Source organism: Eumetopias jubatus, unplaced genomic scaffold, assembly GCF_037043125.1.
Source record: "Eumetopias jubatus isolate StellerSeaLion01/CBP00866 unplaced genomic scaffold, mEumJub1_p1.0 scaffold_10, whole genome shotgun sequence".
Taxonomy (NCBI): Eukaryota; Metazoa; Chordata; class Mammalia; order Carnivora; family Otariidae; genus Eumetopias; species Eumetopias jubatus.
The window spans coordinates 27,911,609-27,932,607 of record NW_028274816.1 but is presented as its reverse complement, the minus strand read 5'-3'; the positions used below and the strand labels follow the sequence as shown (position 1 = coordinate 27,932,607).

Sequence of the window (20,999 nt, the reverse complement as noted above, 5' to 3'; positions counted from 1 at the left end):
TATTTACATTTGTGTAACTGATGGTAATTAATACAGACAGCTCTTTTTTATGTAGGACCATATGGCGCTAAGCCTTTGGAGCTGGCTTCTGCCTGGGGGTTTCATAAAGCCTTAGGAATCGTAATTTGATCATTTATGTGCTAGACGTATTTTTTATTGTCCTTATTAGTTTGTCCACTGGGAACCAGGAATGATTCATTTCGCCTCTGCCAGGTTTCACCTGCAAAGCCTATACCTGTGGGCATATGCTTCCTTCCCTGAGATTCCCCAGGTTTGTCAGTGTTCCTATAAAAGACACCTTGACAGCTTGTGATTTCACACAAACTCTACATCCTTTTGTATCGCCACATGTGGCGAAAGTTATTCTGTACACCAGCGTGGCCCAGATGTGTGCCTGTCCTTCTCAACTAATGGCCATTCCATTATATAGAACAATAAGAGGCAAGAGAGAAATATTAAAATTACACTTAGTGACTTAGTGTTTTTGTATTCCCTATCTTTGTGAATTTATATCCACCTAGAAATTGGCCACATCCCCTCAAATGATTCATTAATTAACTAAATGAAATATTAGTTCAAGATCTTAAAGTTAATAACGATTTTAGGGATTACATTTAAGCTGACATGGTATGGAGAAACACAGTTCCTAATGGCGTATTGAGTTTTTAAGGGAGAGGATGTTTTAATAATTTTACCCAGATCTGGAGAATAATTAGGTTAACATTTTACAGTTATCTCAAATGTCAAAGAACAACACCTTTTTGAAGACATAATTCAATTTATTGAATGTACAGTTTTTACATTGTCATAATTTTAAAGGTTGAATCTTGTCCAACCAATAAAACCAGTAAAGGAAATTTAAGAAATTTAAACTAATTAAGCTTTTCATGAGAACATAAACCATAAACATTACCTAACATAAAAAGTTGTGCATAAAGGGACAAGACATGGCTATTTTTCACCAACATTATCAAACCAATTTAATTTGTCACAGGATTTACCTAAACTAGGACTGTCATAAAATTTTTCCTTACTTAACCATGTATTTTAAAAGTCTTCATTGGTACATTTGTGACTGCCATTTGTCCTCAGGCAGAGGAACTGGCTCAGGTACAGGAAAGGAGCCTTCCTCTGTTCTAAGAGGTGGAAGGAGAAGAGGAGCAAGTAGGGAAATCTGAAGGTTTCGTGGCTGGAGATGGAGGCTTCTCTTTTCTCAGGGAAGAGGGGGGCCAGCAGGTGAGAGAGGGGAGCAGGGGTGTGCAGGAGTGCGTGGGCTGTGGTGGAAGCAAGAAGCGCCATCGGGAAAATGGCGGAGCAGCCGCTCTGCAGCCCTGGGAGCTGTTGGCTGGTTGTCGTGTATTTAGTGAGAAGTGCATCTTGCCGGGGCGCCTTCCCCCAGGAGTGCTGGGGGCAGATGTGGAGTAGGCACCTGATAGCGTTCATCCGGCCTGGAGGTTCTGCGGGTTAGTTCCGTGGAGGGAGAGTTGGGGAGACTCGCAAAAAAGTAATGATAATGTTGGTCCATGTCACTCAGGCTGGCCTCGGGAGACTGTCGCCAGAAAGGTGAAGGCAGTACATGATGGGCAAGGCCAGGTGTGCAGAGGGTTGGGGGGTGGGGTTTGAAGGCACCACGGATGGTGCCAAGAACTGGGGTCAAGAGAAGAGTGAGAACGAAGAACAGAAGTCCTGAGGGGACAGGGGTTGGGGGAGTGTTTCCAGAGTGCCCCAGGTGAAGGCAGAGAAGACGCAGGGATGGCGAAGCCAGGTGGCATTTCCTCAGGGTGAGAGGTGGCGGTCTTCAGGCAGTAATGGGGCACGGGTCAGCCCCTCCTGCCCCACTGCTCCTCGGGGCTCCAGACCGAAGCAGCCTTTGCCCCAGAGGCCAGCAGAGGCGGTGGGCTGCAGGCAGGGCCAGGTGCCGACGGCACCGTCAGAGGAGAGCGTGCAGCCACGGCAGGGTTTGTTCCTGCAGCGGCATGCTGGAAGCTGGGCAAGGGAGACGGGGGATCGACACAGGCTGCCCGGACTCAGGGTCGTGCCTGAGGTGCACCAGCATGTGCGTGCGGGTGTAGGGTTAGCCCTCGGCGTCTCTTCCGGGGAGCTGGGGACCAGCTCCTGACCACGGGGTCCTGACCTGGTGCATCTTGTGCCACTTGGTCACTGGTGTACAGGTAGGGAAGACACTGTGACACTGATCAGCTTTGCTGGGTGTCGCCGAGTCCTTCAGTTCTGTCAACAGACAGTTGGTGGCCACCTCTATGAGCCAGGCCCCTGCAGCCATTGGCCTAGGAGGGGGTGAGGCGTAGCCATCACCTGGGCTTTTCACCCCAGGCCTCCCAACAGCCAGGCGCCTCCTGCCCTGTCCCCCTGCACCCAGCCTGCAGTGACAGCAGTGTCTTTGTAAGACGTAGTGAGATTGTGGAAGAAGGGCTTCTGCTGTCTTAAAAAAAAAAAAAGAGAGAGAGAGAGAATCATTGTGGTAATAGAATCCCTGCAGACTCCTAAGATGAAGACCTCATTCTCACCATGCCCAGGTTCCTTTTGCAGAACTAACGCTCCCTGTGTCTTGTTTGGCCCCCTCCAACCGCCTGCAGAGTTTGGTGTGTACTGTAGCCACTGCCGGAACGAGGTCCGTGGCGCGCAGTGTGCCATCTGCAAAGGCTTCACGTTCCAGTGTGCCATCTGCCACGTGGCCGTACGTGGATCGTCCAATTTCTGCCTGACCTGCGGGCATGGTGGGCACACCAGCCACATGATGGAGTGGTTTCGGACCCAGGAGGTGTGTCCCACCGGTTGTGGATGTCACTGCCTGCTTGAAAGCACATTCTGAACTCACAGACCATGGGAGTTGTCGCAAATCCCACGGGATTCCATAAATGTTGGATGACAAGGTCTCCACCAGGAGGGAGGCTCCAGAAAGCCATTCTTGAATAGACTGGAGCATGTTCCTCTCAAAGACTGCCACTGCACCAGCTGTCCATGAGCTTTTGCTTCTCTTCTGTTTGGCTCTTGATGGCGTGGATGTCACCAGGAAGGAGGAGGGCAGATGTGCAGAGCCACGTAGCCAGGTGGAAATCTTCTTGAAGAAAGGCACCTGCCTCTAGAGCCGTGTTTACCTTCAAGGTGTTAACCTTAAACCACTGACTAGCATCCTTTCTGATGCCATTTCAGACCAAGGTCAGATACAAAGGACAGTCTCCTGAGCCGAAGGACAATGGACATTAACTTAGTTGATAAGTAGGTCTGTGATATAAGTTGGTACATTTAAATGAACTGATGGATAGTGGCCTTTTAAAAATAATATTTAAATTATAAATACATGATGTACTTAAGGACTCTAAAGATGTATCTTATGTTTGTTATTTCTCTTCAAGCTGCTCTCCCTTGGCTAATAAAAGTCAGGTAATTGTTTGAAAAAAAAAAAGAGAAGGTTGAACAGTGTTACAGTGAAATTGTTTTTATCCTCTTTGAAGTTAACTCTTTGGGATAGGACCAGAGTCACTGCTTAGATTTTCTTTTTCTTTTTTTTTAAAGATTTTATTTATTTATTTATGAGAGAGCGAGCGAGAGAGAAACAGCAGGAGAGGGGAGAGAGTCGGAGGGAGAAGCAGGCTCCCCACTGAGCCGGGAGCCCGATGTGGGACTCGATCCCAGGACTCCGGGATCATGACTTGAGCCGAAGGCAGTCGCTTAACCAACTGAGCCACCCAGGCGCCCACTGCTCAGATTTTCAAAGGAAATGCTGATTTACTCTTGTCATCTGATGGGAGAAAATAGAATTTGATATTTTAAGTTTCTTTCCAACTCCAGGAGTCTTTTTTTTTTTTTTTTTTTAGATTTATTTATCTTAAGAGAGCGTGGGGCAGGGTGGGTGGGGAGGAGGAAGAGGGAGAGAGAATCTTAAGCAGACTCTGCGCTGAGTGCAGAGCCTTATATGGGGCTCGATCCCATGACCCTGAGATCATGACCTGAGCCAAAACCAAGAGTTGGATGTTCAACTGGCTGCACCCCCCAGGCGCCCCAACCCTAGGAGTCTCTTAATCATTTCATTTAGCAAAAGGAACATGAGATGGCTTCACAGCGTTGATATTCGAGTCTCCCATTGCTACTGCGCAGGTTGGTTGAGTTCTGGTAAGTTCCTTCCAGTCTTCATTTGGGCTCCCTCACAGACTTTCCATTTTTTGTTTATCTGCATTCCAAGTGGCTGTGACTCAGATGTCCACCTGTTTTATTCTTCAGAATGATTTTCAACTCTTCACATACTGTATGTGCCAAGAACGAGAAATCTTTTTGATATTTCTACTAGAATATGTGTTTGTTACTTAGAATTTCATAATTCCAAATTGATTAACTTAGGAAATATAAGTACATGTCTCAAAATGTGTTATATATCACTGTTTTAAACTACAGGTCAGGACCCAGTAATGGATTGTGAAATCAATTTAGTATATAAAAACCAGCATTAAAGAAATGAAATAGAGTGGTGAATATCATTTTGTGTAACCTGTTTATGAGTGTATATGCACACATTCGCATACATGTATAATGGATCACAATATAAATTCATTTCTTACTGAGGATTGTGGGGTCAAGACCCATCCATTACCTACAAGTGACTCATTTTAGACCTAAAGACACCTGCAGACTGAAAGGGAATGGAGAAACATTTGTCATGCAAATGAATGTCAAAAGAAAGAAGTAGCAATACTTACATTGGACAAACTAGACTTTAAAATAAAGATTGTAACAAGAGACAAAGAAGGGCACTATATGGAACATCTGGGTGGCTCAGTTGGTTGAGCGACTGACTTTTTTTTTTTTTTTATTGAGAGAGAGAGAATGGTAGCATGAGAGGGAAGGAGGTCAGAGGGAGAGGCAGACTCCCTGCTGAGCGGGGAGCCCGATGCGGGACTCGGTCCCGGGACTCCAGGATCATGACCTGAGCCGAAGGCAGTCGCTTAACCACCTGAGCCACCCAGGCGCCCTGAGCGACTGACTCTTGATTTTGGCTCAGATCATGATCTCAGGGTCGAGCCCTGCATCGGGCTCCATGCTGAGCATGGAGTCCACTTGGGATTCTCTCTTTCCATCTCCCTCTCCCCCTCCCCCTCCTCCCTTCTCTCAAATAAATAAATCTCAAAAAAAAAAAAAAAGGCATAGGGTGCCTGGGTGGCTCAGTCGGTTAAGTGGCTGCCTTCAGCTCAGGTCGTGATCCGAGTGCCCTAAGATCGAGCCCTGCATCGGGCTCTCTGCTCAGCAGGGAGCCTGCTTCTCCTCTGCCTGCCACTCTGACTATCTGTGCTCTCTATCTCTCTGTCAAATAAATAAATAAAATCTTAAAAAAAAAAGGCACTATATAATAATAAAGGGGACAATCAACAAGAAGGTATAATAATTATAGATATGTATACACCCAACATGGGAGCACTCATACATAAAACAGTAATAACAAACATAAAGGAACTAATCTATGATGATAATACAATAATAGTAGTGGACTTTAACACCCCTGTTATATCAATGAGGACAGGTGACCTAAACAGAAAATAACAAGGAAACAATGGCTTAGAAGAACACACTGGACCAGATGGACTTAACAGATATATTTAGAACATTTCATCCTGAAACAACAGAATGCACATTCTTTTCAAGTGCACATGGAACATTCTCCAGAATAGATCACATATGAGGCCACAAAACAGGCCTCAAGAAATACAAGAAGATTGAAGTCATACCATGCATCTTTTTTGACCACAGAGCTATGAAACTAGAAGTCAACCACAAGAAAAAAATCTGCAAAGACCAAAAATACATGGAGGTTAAATAAGATGCTACTAAACAATGGATAGGTCCACCAGGAAATAAAAGAAGAAATTTAAAAAATACATGAAAACACATGAAAACGAAAACACACTTGTCCAAAACCTTTGGGATGCAGCAAAAGTGGTCCTAAGAGGGAAATATATAGCAATACAGGTCTATCTCAAGGAGCAAGAAAAATCTTAAATGAACAACCTAACCTTACAACTAAACAAGCTGGAAAACAACCTAAAACAAGGCCTAAAGCCAGCAGAAGGAAGGAAATAGATTAGAGCAGAAATGATATAGAAACTAAAACACACACACACACACACACAAAACGGATCAATGAAACCAGGAGCTGGTTCTTTGAAAAAATTAATAAAAAAGGGGCGCCTGGGTGGCTCAGGTCATGATCTCAGGGTCCTGGGATCGAGCCCTGCATCGGGCTCCCTGCTCAGCGGGAAGCCTGCTTCTCCCTTTCCCACTCCCCCTGCTTGTGTTCCCTCTCTCGCTGTCTCTCTCTGTCAAATAAAATCTTAAAAAAAAGAAAAAAGTTAATAAAATTGATAAACCTCTAGCCAGATTTACCAAAAAGAAAAGAGAAAGGACCCAAATAAAATCAAAACTAGAAGGGAGAAATAACAACAAATACCACAGAAGTACAATTAGAAGAAAATATGAAAAGCTGTATGCCAACAAACTGGACAACCAAGAAGAAATGGGTAAATTCCTAGAAACATATAAATTACCAAAACTGAAACAGGAAGAAAAAGAAAAGACTGATAACTAGCAAAGAAATTGAACGGGTAATCAAAAAACTCCAGCAAACAAAAGTCCAGGACCAAGTAGCTTCACAGGCAAATTCTACCAAACATTTAAAGAAGAGTTAATACCTACTCTTTAAAGTATTCCAAAAAATAGAAAAGGAAGAAAAATTTCCAAATTCATTCAATGAGGACAGCATTATCCTGATCCCAAAACTAGATAAAGACACCACTAAAAAAGAGAACTACAGGCCAATATCCCTGATGAATATAGATGCAAAAATTCTCAATAAAATACTAGCAAACCAAATCCAACAATACATTTAAAAAATCACTCACCACGATCAAGTGAGATTTATTCATGGCTTGCAAGGGTGGTTTAGTATTTGCAAATCAATGTGACATACCACACTAATAAAGGATAAGAACCATGTGATCATTTCAGGGGATGCAGAAAAAGCATTTGACAAAGTACAACATCCATTCATGATAAAAACCCTCAAAGTTAATTTTGAGGGATCATACCTCAAAATTATAAACAGGTAAAGGCCATATATGAAAAACCCACAATTAATATCCTAAATGGGGGGAAACCAAGAGCTTCTCCTCTATGGTCAGGAAAAGACAGGGATGTCCACTCTCACCACTTTTATTCAACATAGTACTAGAAGTCCTAGCGACAGCAATCAGACAACAAAAATAAAAGGCATCCAAATCAAGAAGTAAAATTTTCACTATTCGCAGATGACATGATACTGTATGTAGAAACCCTAAAGACTCCACCAAAAAAACTGCTAGAACTGATAAACGAATTCAGTAGTCTCAGGATACAAAACCAACATATAGAAATCTGTTGCATTTCTATACACCAGCAATGAAGCAGCAGAAAGAGAAATTAAGGAATCGATCCCATTTACAATTACACCAAAAACAAAAAGATACTTGGGAATATACCTAATCAACGAGGTGAAATACCTGTACTCTGAAGACAATAAAATACTGATGAAAGAAATTCAAGATACTCTTTCTCGTGGCACCTCAGAGGTGGTAGGCTGCTTCAGGGTGAAGCTGAACATCTCTTTCCCAGCTTCTGGCTGTGAGAAACTCATTGAAGTGGATGATGAACGCAAACTTCATACGTTTTATGAGTAGTGTATGGCCACAGAAGTTGCTGCTGATGCTCTGGGTGAAGAATGGAAGGGTTACGTGGTCCAAATCAATGGTGGCAGTGACAAACAAGGATTCCCCATGAAACGGGGTGTCGCGACCCATGGCTGAGTCTGCCTGCTGCTGATTAAGGAGCCTTCCTGCTACAGAGCAAGGACTGGAGAAAGGGCAAATCTGTTTGGGGTTGCATTGTGGATGCCAATCTCAGTGTTCTCAACTTGGTCATTGTAGAAAAAAGGGGAGAAGGGTACTCCTGGACTCACTGATAACTACTGTGCCTTGTTGCCTGGGGCCCAGGAGAGCCAGCAGAATCCTCAAACTTTCAGTCTTTCTAAAGAAGATGATGTTCACCAGTATGTTATGAGAAAGCCCCTGAACAAAGAAGGTGAGAAACCTAGAATCAGAGAGCCCAAGATTCAGCATCCTGTGACTCTGCGTGTCCTCCCACACAAACATCAGCATATTGCTTTGAAGGAACAGTGCACTAAGAAAAATAAGGAAGAGGCTGCAGAATATGCTAACCGTTTGGCCAAGAGAATGAAGGAGGCCAAAGAAAAATTCTAGGAATAGATTGCCAAGAGACAGAGGCTGTCCTCTCTGAGAGCTTCTACCTCTAAGTCTGAGTCCAGTCAAAAATAAGATTTTTAAAGAGTAACAAATAGATGGGACATCAAAAAAAGAAAAAAAAAGAAAAAAAGAAATTCAAGATGATGCAAAGAAATGGACAGGTATGGATTAGAAAAACAAATATTGTTAAAATGTCTATACTACTCAAAGCCATCTACACATTTAATGCAATCCCTATCAAAATACCAATAGCATTCTTCACAGAGCTAGAACAAACAATCCTAAAACTTGTATGGAACCACAAAAGACCCTGAATAGCCAAAGCAGTCTTGAAAAAGAAAAGCAAAGCTGGAGGCATCACAATTCCTTCAGGTTACATCACAAATCTGTAGTAATCAAGACAGTATGGTACTGGCGCAAAAACTGACACATAGATCAATGGAACAGAATAGAAAATCTGGAAACGAGCCCACAGTGATATGGTCAATTAATCTTCTACAAAGCAGGAAAGAATATCCAATGGGAGAAAGATAGTCTTCAACAAAGGGTGTGGGAAAATTGGACCACTTTCTTTTTTCCTTTTTTAAAGATTTTTATTTGGGAGAGAGAGAGAGACGGAGAGAGAACACAAGCAGGGGGAGTGGGAGGCAGGGGAAGAAGCAGACTCTCCACTGAGCAGGGAGCCCCCTGTGAGGCTCGATCCCAGTACCCTGAGATCATGACCTGAGCCGAAAGCACATGTTTAACTGACTGAGCCACCCAGGTGCCCTCTTTCTTTTTTTTTTTTAAGATTGTATTTATTTGTTTATTTGAGACAGAGAGAGAGAAGCACAAGTGCGGGGGAGGAGTAGAGGGAGAAGGAGAAACAGACTCACCGCTGAGCAGGGAGCCCAACGCAGGGCTCTATCGCAGGACCGTGAGATCATGACCTGAGCCGAAGGCAGATGCTTAACAGACTGAGCCACCCAGGCGCCCCTGGACCACTTTCTCACACCATACACAAATATAAATTCAAAATGGATTAAAGACCTAAATGTGAGACCTGAAACTAGAAGAAAACACAGGCAGTAACTTCTTTGACATCGGCCATCGCAACTTCTTTCTAGATATGTCCCCTGAGGCCAGGGAAACAAAAGCAAAAATAAACTATTGAGATTACCTCAAAATTAAAAGCTTCTGTACAGTGAACAAAACCATCAACAAAACTAAAAGACAGCCTATAGAATGGGAGAAGATATTTGCAAATGACTTATCTGATAAAGAGTTAGTATCCAAAGTATATAAAGAGCTTATAAAACTCACTCCCCACGGGCACCTGGGTGGCTCAGTCGGTTAAGCGTCCAAATCTTGATCTCCACTCAGTCCTAATTTCACGGTTGTGAGTTTAAGCCCCTCATTGGACTCTGTGCCCAACATGGAGTCTACTAAAAAAAACAAAAAACTCAACACCCCAAAAGTGAATAATCCAATTAAAAATGGACAGAAGGCATGAATAGACATTTTTCCAAAGAAGACATACAGTTGGCCAACAGACATGAAAAGATGCTCAACACCTCTTACCATCAGGGAAATGCAAATCAAAACTACAATGAGATATCACCTTACATCTGTCAGAATGGCTGAAATTGACAACAGAAGAATCAACAGGTGTCAAGAATGTGGAGAAAGAGGAACCCTCTTGCACTGTTGGTGGGAATGCAAACTGGCGCAGCCACGTGAAAACAGTATGGAGGTTCCTCAAAACATTAAATATAGAACTACCCTACAATCCAGCAATTGTACTACTAGGTATTTACCCAAAGAATACAAAAGTACTTATTCAGAGGGATACATGCATCCCAATGTTTATAGCAGCATTATCTACAATAGCCAAATTATGGAAACAGCCCAAGTATCCATTGATTGATGAATGGATAAAAAGATCTGGTATATATATTTAATGGAATATTAGCGAAAGAAAAGAATGAAATCTTGCCATTTGTAATGACATGGATAGAGCTAGAGAGTATTATGATAAGCAAAATAAATCAGGGAGAGAAAGACAAAAGCCATATGATCTCATTCATATGTGGAATTTAAGAAACAAAACCAACAAGCAAAGGGGAAAAAAAACGAAAGAGAGAGGCACATCAAGAAACAGACCCTTAACTATAGAGAACAATCTGATGGTTACCAGAGGGGAGGTGGACTGGGGATGAGTTAAATAGGTGATGGGGATTAAGGAGTGCACTTGTCATGATGAGCACCAGGTGATGTATGGAAGTGTTGAATAAAAAAGAAAGTGGAGTAGACTTGAACTCTTAGAAAAAAATAAAAATTGAAGTATAGTTGACAAACATTACATTAGTTTCTTTTTTTTTTTTAAGATTTTTATTTATTTATTTGACAGAGAGAGACAGCTAGAGAGGAAACACAAGCAGGGGGAGTGGGAGAGGGAGAAGCAGGCTTCCGGCGGAGCAGGGAGCCCGATGAGGGGCTCGATCCCAGGACCCTGGGACCATGACCTGAGCCGAAGGCAGAGGCTTAACGACTGAGCCACCCAGGCGCCCCCATTACATTAGTTTCAAGTGTACAACATAGTGATTCGACAGCTCTGTACGTTATGCTATCTATGCTCAGCACCAGTGTAGCTGCTGTCATCCTACAGGCTATCACAGTACCAGTGACTATATTCCCAAGCCTGCGCCTTTTATCTCCATGGCTTACTCATGCCGTAACTGAAAGCCCTGTACCTCCCACTCCCCTTCACCCATTTTGCCCAAGTCTCCACCCCTCCACTTCTAACAACAATCAACATGTTCTCTGTATTTATGGGTCTGTTTCTGCTTTTTTTTTTTATTCTTATGTTTTGTTTTCAAAACTCCTTATATCATATGGTATTTATCACATCTTCTTTATCCATTCATCTATGGGTGGACCCTTGGTATTGTATATAATAAATCTTCCATGTCTTGGCTATTGTAAATAATGCTGCATAAACATGTATCTTTTCAAGTTAGCATTTTTGTTTTCTTTGGGTAAATACTGAGTAGTGGAATTACTGAATCATATGGTATTTCTATTTTTAATATTTTTGGGGAACCTCTGTACTATTTTCCACAGTGGCTGTACCAATTTACATTCCCACCAACAGTGCATGAGGATTCCTTTTCCTCCACACCCTCACCAACGCTTGTTATTTCTTGTCTTTTTGATTCTAGTCATTCTAACAGGTGTAAGGGGATATCTCATTGTAGTTTTGATTTGTATTTCTCTGATGACTAGTGATGTTGAGCATCTTTTCATGTGTCTGCTGGCCATCTGTATGTCTCCTTTAGAAAAATGTCTATTCAGGTATTCTGCCCCTTTTAATTTGGATTATTTGGGGGTTTTTTGGTGTTGAGTTTTATATGTCTTTATATATTTTGGATATTAACCCCTTATCAGATACATCATTTGCAGATATCTTCTCCCATTTCATAGGTTACCTTTTCATTTTGTTGAGAATTTCCTTTGCTGTGCAAAAGCTTTTTATTTGATGTAGTCCCAATAGTTTATTTTTGTCTTTGTTTACCTTGCCTTAGGAGACATATCTAGAAAAATGTTGTGACAGCCAATATCAAATTATTGCCAATGTTTTCTTCTAGGAGTTTTATAGTTTCTTGTCCTACCTTTAGGTCTGTAATCCATTTTTAGTTTACTTTTTGTGTGTGGTGTAAGAAAGTTAATCAGTCCACTCTTATCACTGTTTTTATTTTTCAGTTAATCTTTCTAAGCCGTTGATCCATTTTTGCAAATTGGAGATATGCTACATACTAGTAATAGTGAAAATGTAAATTTAATAGATAACATACTTATTTGATAGACAAGATGAAATGGCCAACACAGTCTTTATATGCACATGTGCAGTCTTTGAGGATATCAAGAACATACTAATTAAGAAATGAGATGTTTATTAAAATTGTAGTTAACATTATATGTCAAATTTGAGGAAACATATATACACACCAAATTATCTTTTTCCCTTCGAGGGCTTGACCTGCAGACCAACTGGGAGCACCCATGATTTGAGGATCTTACTTGAGAAATAACTGCTGTAGACAATGGGGAGCCATCAAGGAGAGTTAAGTGTGAGAGTGACAGGTCAGGTTTTAATTTGACCTTGTGCAAATTAGAGGTGAAGAGATGGTGGAAAGGGACACTGGTTAGAAGTCTATTTCTGTGCCTTAATTAGGACGGCGACAATGGGAATACTGACACTAAGGCAAAAAGATATGAAAAACCTTCTCTTTGGGAAATAGGTATGGTCAGCCTCAGTAATGCTTCCCAGAGAGAGCGGTTTCACTAAGAACAAGCACAGGGGGCTGATACTTCTCTGTACCACTATCTTTTTTTTTTTTTTAAGATTATTTATTTGACAGAGAGAGAGAGCGAGAGAGGGAACACAAGCAGGGGAAGTGGGGGAGGGAGAAGCAGGCTTCCCGCGGAGCAGGGAGCCCGATGCGGGGCTCGATCCCAGGACCCTGGGACCATGACCTGAGCCGAAGGCAGACGCTTAACGACTGAGCCACCCAGACGCCCCTCTGTACCACTATTATTGTGCCAGAATTTCTTCTTCTTCTTTTTTTTTTTACATTTCATGACTTTGTTTTTTTTAGTTTTTTGTTTTTAAATTTTATTTATTTTTATTTATTATTGAAGTTAGTTGACATGCAATGTTATATTAGTTTCAGATGTACAACATAGTGATCTGACAATTCTATACATTATTCAGTACTTACATGGTTAAGTGTAGTTACCATCTGTCACCATACAATGTTATTACTATATCATAGACTGTATTCCCTGTGCTATTACTTTTCACCTTTGTGACTTATTTATTTTATAACTGGAAGTTTGTACCTCGTAATCCCCTTCCTGTGTTTCACCCATCTCCCCACCCACTTCCCCTCTGGTAACCATGAGGTTTTTCAGAATTTATTCTTTTAATCTTTTTATTTTTAGGTCATTGTAGATTCACAAACAGTTGTAAGAAATAATACAAAGTGAGCTGGCATATTCTTCACCCAGTTTCTCCTTATGGCAACATCTTGTGTAATTGTAATAAATATCACAACCAGGAAGTTGACTTTGGTGCTATCCATCAGCCTTATTCACAAGTTTTAGATGCACTCGTGTGTGTGTGTGTTTAGTTCTCTGCGGTTTTATCACATGTAGATTCATGTATCTGCCACCACCACAGTCAACATATAGAGTAGTGGTCCCTCATGGTGCCCCGCGATAGTGACCATCACCCCACCACCACCACCACACACACCACCTCCTAAGCTCCTGGCAACCACCAATTTGTTTCCCATATCTGGGATTGTGTAGTTTCAAGAACGTTCCATAAATGGAATCATACAGTGTATAATCTTTTGAGACTGGCTTTTTTCATTCATTGTAATTCCCTTGAGATCCAGCCAAGTTGCTTGTCCCTTTTTATTGCTAAATTTATATTCCATGGTATGGATGGATCACAGTGTGTTTAACTCTTCACCTACTGAAGGATATTTGTGTTGTTTCCAGTCTTCAGAATTGATTTTTGAAAATTATTTTAATTTCTTCAAAAACAAAGTTTTCACTGCAATCGGTGAAAGAATACATGGAAACAAAGTTAATAATCTTCCTCCTGCCTCCCCAGCAACCAGTGTTAACAGCCTTATGCTTATCCTTACACGCTTTTCTCACATTCAAATGTGCAAACAAATACTAGAAGGTATTTTTTGTTTGTAGAATAATGTGGTTGTATTATATGCTTTACACTGCAGTTAGCCTTTCTCACTTGACAATACTTTATGACATCCTCCAGTAATAGATGTAAAAGAAGAACTTTTCATTTGCAGCAGTACTACCTAGGAAATACCAAAATGGGTACAGTAGTACACCAGGACTTCTGGTCTGGACAGGACAGGGTATACTTGCCTCTTCCTGCAAAGTTCAACTGTCAACTCTGGAAACAATACAGGTGACAAACAGAGAACTCTGCAAGGTGGAAAAAGAAAGGTGACTTGATAGGGAAGCCAGGGCTGGAGGAACAACATAGAAGGAGGACATTTTACAACCCTCCCCCCGCAGCTGAAGAAAGCAACCTGCACCCAGCATTTTCCAACACCCAGCCTAGCAGTAGAAGGCAGCCCAGGTGAAACAAGAGCTCCACCAAGGCCAGGTGAGCCAGGCAGCCCCAGCGAAAGATTGGTTGGGAACTTGCTGACATCAAGCAGCGAGGCAGTCCCGTTTATGTCTAGCAACTGGGGAGATGCTCTCCCTCCCATCTGGGTCTGAGACCCTCTTCCCCACTGAAAGACATCTGGTGACCAGTGAGCAAACTTACACCGAGACACCAAGTGGCTAGAGACACTGGCAAGGGGAATCTCATCATAGCGCCTGGCTCAGGAAGCCTCTTTATTCCCACACACCCGGAGGGATCAGGCAGCCGGCCTGGAAAACTCCTTTGGCCCCCTCAGACAGCACCAGCAGGGACCAGAGGAGCCCCAGTGGCTCCAGATAAATTAAGCATCCCAAAATAACATCACAAAGGCTCTGAAAATTAAATTGTCATTGGAACTGCAGTCCAGCAAAGTAGGCCAGGCCCACTTATAAACATTAAACCTGAACAAGGTGACTGCTTGCTAAAATATAAGATTTAAATAGGACCCAGCACCTCCTAACATAATAGCCAAAATGTTCAGGATACAATAGAAAATCACCTGTCACACCAAGAACCAGGCTGACAAACTTGAATAGGAAAGATAATTGACTGATGCAACACTGCAATGAATAGATGTTAGAATCTCTTGTCAAGGATTTTTTTTTTTTTTAAGATTTTACTTATTTGTCAGAGAGTACAAGCAGGGGGAGCAGCAGAAGGAGAGAGGGAAAAGCAGGCTCCCCACTGATAAGGAGCCCAATGCGGGACTCGACCCCAGAGCCCTGGGATCATGATCTGAGCAGACACTTAACCTACTGAGCCGCCCACGTGCCCTGTTGACAAGGATTTTAAAGCAGCCATCATAAAAAAGCTTCCACAACTAATTACAAATTCTCTTGAAACAAAAATATGGAAAAGTCTCAGCAAAGAAATAGAAGTTATAAAAAATAAATGGAAATTATAGAACTGAAAATACAATAGCAAACTTTTAAAACTTGCTGGATGAAGTCAAGAGTAGAATGGGGATGACAGAGATTAATGAATTTGAGGATAGAATTTACCCAACCTGAACAGAGAAAAGTTGACTGGAAAAAAAAAGATCAGAATCTTAGGGACAATAACAGATACATTTGGACCATCAGAACCCCAGAAGGGGCCTGGAAGTTTTCAAGAAAGAGCATTCAAAGAAATAATGGCCAGAAAGTTTCCAAATTTAGTGAAAAACATAAACCTACTATTCAACTACTTGGGGTTTATTTGTCTAAAAAATTTTAATTTATTAATTTATCAAAACAGGATAAGCCCAAAGAAATCCATGTCAAGACACATCATAATTAAACTTCTGAAAACAAAGAACAAAGAAAAAATCTTGAAAGCACCAGAAAGAAACCACACATTATCTCCAAGAGAACACCAATTCAAGTGACAACAAAGTTCTCATCTGATACTCTGGAGGCTTGGAAGAAGTGGACATTTTCCAAGAGCTGAAAGAGAAGAAGTGTTGACCCAGAATTACATATCCGGCAAAACTATCCTGCAGGAATGGCTAAAATTAACAAGTCAGGAAACGACAGATGTTGACAAGGATGCGGAGAAAGGGGAACCCTCCTATACTGTTGGTGGGAATGCAAGCTGTTGCAGCCATTCTGGAAAACAGTATGGAGGTTCCTCAAAAAGTTGAAAATAGAGCTACCCTACGACCCAGCAATTGCACTACTGGGTATTTACCTCAAAGATACAATAAACTGATCCAAAGGGGCACGTGCACCCCAATGTTCATAGCAGCAATGTCCATAATAGCCAAACTATGGAAAGAGCCTAGATGTCCATCAACAGATGAATGGATAAAGAAGATGTGGCATATATATATACAATGGAATATTATGCAGCCATCAAAAAATGAAATCTTGCCATTTGCAACGACGTGGATGGAACTAGAGGGTGTTATGCTAAGCAAAATAAGTCAGAGAAAGCCAATTATCATATGATCTCACTGATACATGGAATTTAAGACACAAGGCAGAGGATCATAGGGGAAGAGAGGAAAAAAGAAACAAGATGAAACCAGAGAGGGAGACAAACCATAAGAGACTCTTAATCTCAGGAAACAAACAGGGTTGCTGGAATGGTGGGGGGTGGGAGGGATGGGGGGGCTGGGTGACGGACACTGGGGAGGGTACGGTGCTATGGGGAGCGCTGTGAATTGTGTAAGACTGAGGAATCACAGACCTGTACCCCTGAAACAAATAATACATTATATGTTAATAAAAATTTTTAAAAAGAAAAAAAAAAACTCTCCTGCAGGATGAAGGGGAAATAAAAAGAATTTGCAATTATGGACATACTTTAAAAGAATAGCCAAAGGAAGTTTTCAACCAGAAATGAATGTTAGAAGAAGGGATGTTGGAGCATCAGAAAGGGGGAAGGAACCGTGGCAAGAGCAGAAATACGGGGCCATGCAATAATTACCCTCAGGAGTTATATAAATCATGTTTCACGATCACAACAAAAATTATAACATCATTTGGTACTCAAGACAATGATATTTAAAAGTGGGGAAGTAAAGGTACCTAAATGGAAGGAAGGTTTCCACACTTCACCCAAAGGGGTAAAGTAGGCTGTGCTGTCCCATGCATGTTGTAATACCCAGAACCACCACTAAGAGAACTATATAGTGCGATACACTCAGAAACACTGTAAATGTAAAATGGTACAGTTGCTGTGGAAAACAGTATGGTGGTTCCTCAAAAAGTTAAAAATAGGACTACCACACAGCTCTATGTGGAACTAATGGCAATTCTACTTCTGGGTATGAACCTAAAAGAATTGAAAGCAGAGTCCCAAAGAAGTATTTGTACACCCATGTTTGTAGCGGCATTAATCACACCCATGTTTGTAGCGGCACTAGTCACACCCATGTTTGTAGCGGCACTAGTCACACCCATGTTTGTAGTGGCATTAGTCACAATAGCTAGAAGCAAGAACCCGAGTGTTCATCATCCGTTGGGTGGGTAAGTGAAATGTGGTATGTTTATACGAGGGAATATTATTCAGCCTTAAAAAAGGAAGCAATTCTGCAATATGCTACGAAATGCGTGAACCTGAAGGACGTTATGCTAAGTGAAATGAGCCAGTCATAAGACTGTATGATTCCACTTACATAAGGTATTTAGAGTGGTCAAAATCATCAACAGAGAGTGGAATGGTGGTTGCCTGCAGCTACGGGCAGGAGTTATTACTTAATGAATATAGAGTTTCCAATTTCTAAGATGAAAAGATTTATAGAGATGGACGGGGGTGATGGCTGCACAACAGTATAAATATACTTAATGCCACTGAACTATAACACTTAAAAATGGCTAAAATAATAAATTTTATATTTTGTATATTTGGTCACAATGGAAAAATTTGAAGGGAGAAAAAAATATATACATAAATCGAGATGAGCTTCTAAAAATGTTCAAGTAACCACAGGAAGGTGAGACATGAGAAACAGGAAACCAGGGCGCCTGGATGGCTCAGTCGGTGGAGCATGTGACTCTTGATCTCGGGGTTGTGAGTTCAAGCCCCATTTGGGTGGTAGAGATTACCTAAAAATAAAATCTTAAAAAAAAAAAAACAGAGAAAATCATACTAAAATGGCTAAGATTTGTGACAGCCCCCAAATGGAGTTGGCCCAGATGTCCCGCAGCAAGTGAATGGTGAATGATAGCCCATCTGTACCATGAACACTACTTAGCAATAACAAGGAATGAGCCAGAGATACACATAACCACCTGGATGACTCTTATGGGAATTATGCTGAGTAAAAAAAAAGCCAATCCCAAAAGGTCAAAGTAGTATGATTCTCATTACATACCTCTCTTGAAATGACAACATTATCAGGCTGGAGAAAAGATTACTGGTTGTCAGGTGATGGGGGAGGGGCAGGTGGGAAGTATGGTTGTCCAGGGGCAGCACAAGAATCCTTGTGATGATGGAACGGTTGTGCATATTGATTGTGGCACATACACCCCTACACGTGTGATAAAATTGCACAGTTACACACAAATAGGTGAAACTGGAGAAATGTGAATAATCAATATCCTGGGTGTGACAAGACTTTTGGAGATGTGGATGTGTTTATTACCTTGATTGTGGTGATGGTATCACAAGTTTATACATATATCCAAAATCATCAAAATGTATACATTAAAAGTGTGCAATTTTTAAAATATTAATTACAGCTCAATAAAGCTATAAAAAAGGGGGGGAAACATCCTGGGTATGATAGTCTACTGAAGTCTTGCAGGATGTTGCCTTTGGAGGAAACTGGACAAAAGGTACAGAGTGTCTTTGTATTATTTCTTTTTTTTTTTTAAAGATTTTATTTATTTATTTGAGAGAGAGAGAATGAGAGATAGAGAGCACGAGAAGGAAGAGGGTCAGAGGGAGAAGCAGACTCCCTGCTGAGCAGGGAGCCTGATGTGGGACTCGATCCCGGGACTCCAGGATCATGACCTGAGCCGAAGGCAGTCGCCCAACCAACTGAGGCACCCAGGCGCCCCTTTTTGTATTATTTCTTAAAACTGCATGTGAATCTATAATTATCTCAAAGTTTGTTAAAAAAAAAAAAAAACAAGACACTGTGATTCACCACAGTTGGTTTCTGAGAAGCAAGTATGAACTTTGGGCATCATCTGGGACATGCTAGACCTGCTCTGGACCTAACTGAAGACTTTCTTGAGTAATGATCAGTGGATTTTTTTTTAAGATTTTATTGATTTATTTGACAGAGAAAGACACAGCGAGAGAAGGAACACAAGCAGAGGGAGTGGGAGAGGGAGAAGCAGGCTTCCCGCCGTGATGCGGGGCTCGATCCCAGGACACTGGAATCATGACCTGAGCCCAAGGCAGATGCTTAACGACTGAGCCACCCAGGTGCTCCATGATCAGTGGGTCTTGTAACCAATCGCACAGGGGCTTGTGGGCTTGTTCTGTCCTCCCCGACGTAGGGGAGGAAAAAATCAATTCCTTCCCCCATCTTAGGTTCTAGTGTCTCATTCCAGTTTTAGTCCTTTGACTCTGTTCCCTTATGGTGGTTGTAATTATTTTCCAGCCACACCTGTGGTCCAAAAGGTAGTTAAAACTCCTAGAAGTAGGGGCATCTGGGTGGCTCAGTCGGTTAAGCAGCTGCCATCAGCTCAGGTCATGATCCTGGGGTCCTGGGATTGAGCCCCGCATCGGGCTCCCTGCTCAGCGGAGAGCCTGCTTCTCCCTCTGCCTCTGCCTGCCACTCTGCCTACTTGTGCTCTCTCTCTCTGTCAAATAAATAAAAACATCTTTAAAAAAAAAAAACCTCCCAGAAGTAGATGACACATGTAGCATCTGCTATCACTTTGAAAATATACAACTCATCCTGGGAGACTGGTTATGCCCTCCCAAACCAGACTTCAGAAATCCCCAGCTGCCACCACCTGGGGAGACTACCTGTCCGTGTATGGGTAAGGCCCAGGGATAAACTCTTTCAGATTGGGCTAACAGAAAAACGGTGAGAAAAGTACATTTCTTCTGTCATAAAAATACTTCTTACGGTAGCCTAGATCTGAAAACAATCTTTCCTTCCTACCTTTATTTTGCTACATTAAGTCTGGATGTCATAAAAAGGAAGAGAAAATGATTAGGTTAAAAATGACCTTTGTTTTGTCATTGAGCTCTTGGCTTTCAGGGCTCTGGATTGCCATTCAGGAAGGCACTGTCTCTCACCCCCCCCCCCCCTGCCACCCCTGCTTTCAGAAGGTTGAAAGTTTGCTAGCATGGACACCCTGGCCCAGACTGGGAGGGACTCTGGCTTAAAGGCCAGGGCCAGGCCAGACATTACTTTCTCCTGTTACTTTCTTAATTTAGAGCACCTGGCAATACTATGTTCGTTCTTTTCCTACTGGAAATCAGAAATGGAAAAAAAGACATTTAAAAAGAAAAAGAAAGAAAGAAGAAAGAAAGAAAAAAAGAAAGAAAGAAAGAAAGAAAGAAAGAAAGAAAGAAAGAAAGAAAGAAAGAAAGAAAAAGAGAAAAAGAAAAAGAAGAAAAAGAAAGAAAAAGAAAAAAGAAAAGAAAGAAAGAAAAAGAAAACCCAACATAAGTGATTTTTCTTTCCCATTTGGAAAGCATCCCAGTAACTAGTGTTTTTGTTGGCTTTAAAAGGCTTGGGTCAATCTGTAACCTTAAAGGAATCAAAACTTTTTTTTCCTTCTGTGAAGATTTTGGACACATATGATACAACAGAGTGTAAACGTTTGTGCAGTAGAAATAGAAGGTATACTGTTTCTTGTTTTCTCCACAAAAGGCTCTGATAGAGTTGGAAAATCTGAAGCAGAGATGGCGGAAAGGAGCTCAAGGTGTAATTTTTAGAGCCCAGAACTTCCGGAACATTTACATCTTTGAGGCTGAGAAATTATTACCACCAGGGGGCAGCAGAGACCTCGTTTGGAGAATCCCTCATCAATTCCTCAGTCTGAAATGAGGTTGAGGATAAAGGTTAATCCAGACTT

At 41.7% G+C, this 20,999-nt stretch overlaps 1 protein-coding gene across 1 annotated transcript in view; it reads left to right on the top strand.

Annotated features, from left to right (window-relative positions):
- Nucleotides 1–3,342, top strand: part of WDR59 (WD repeat domain 59) — an 84,025-nt gene extending 80,683 nt beyond the window's left edge. Inside the window, exon 26 of the mRNA XM_028092901.2 lies at nt 2,595–3,342. Coding sequence (XP_027948702.1) covers nt 2,595–2,830 — 236 coding nt within the window. The 3' untranslated portion in view covers nt 2,831–3,342. The remainder of the gene's footprint in view (nt 1–2,594) is intronic.
- Nucleotides 3,343–20,999: the final 17,657 nt, after the last annotated feature.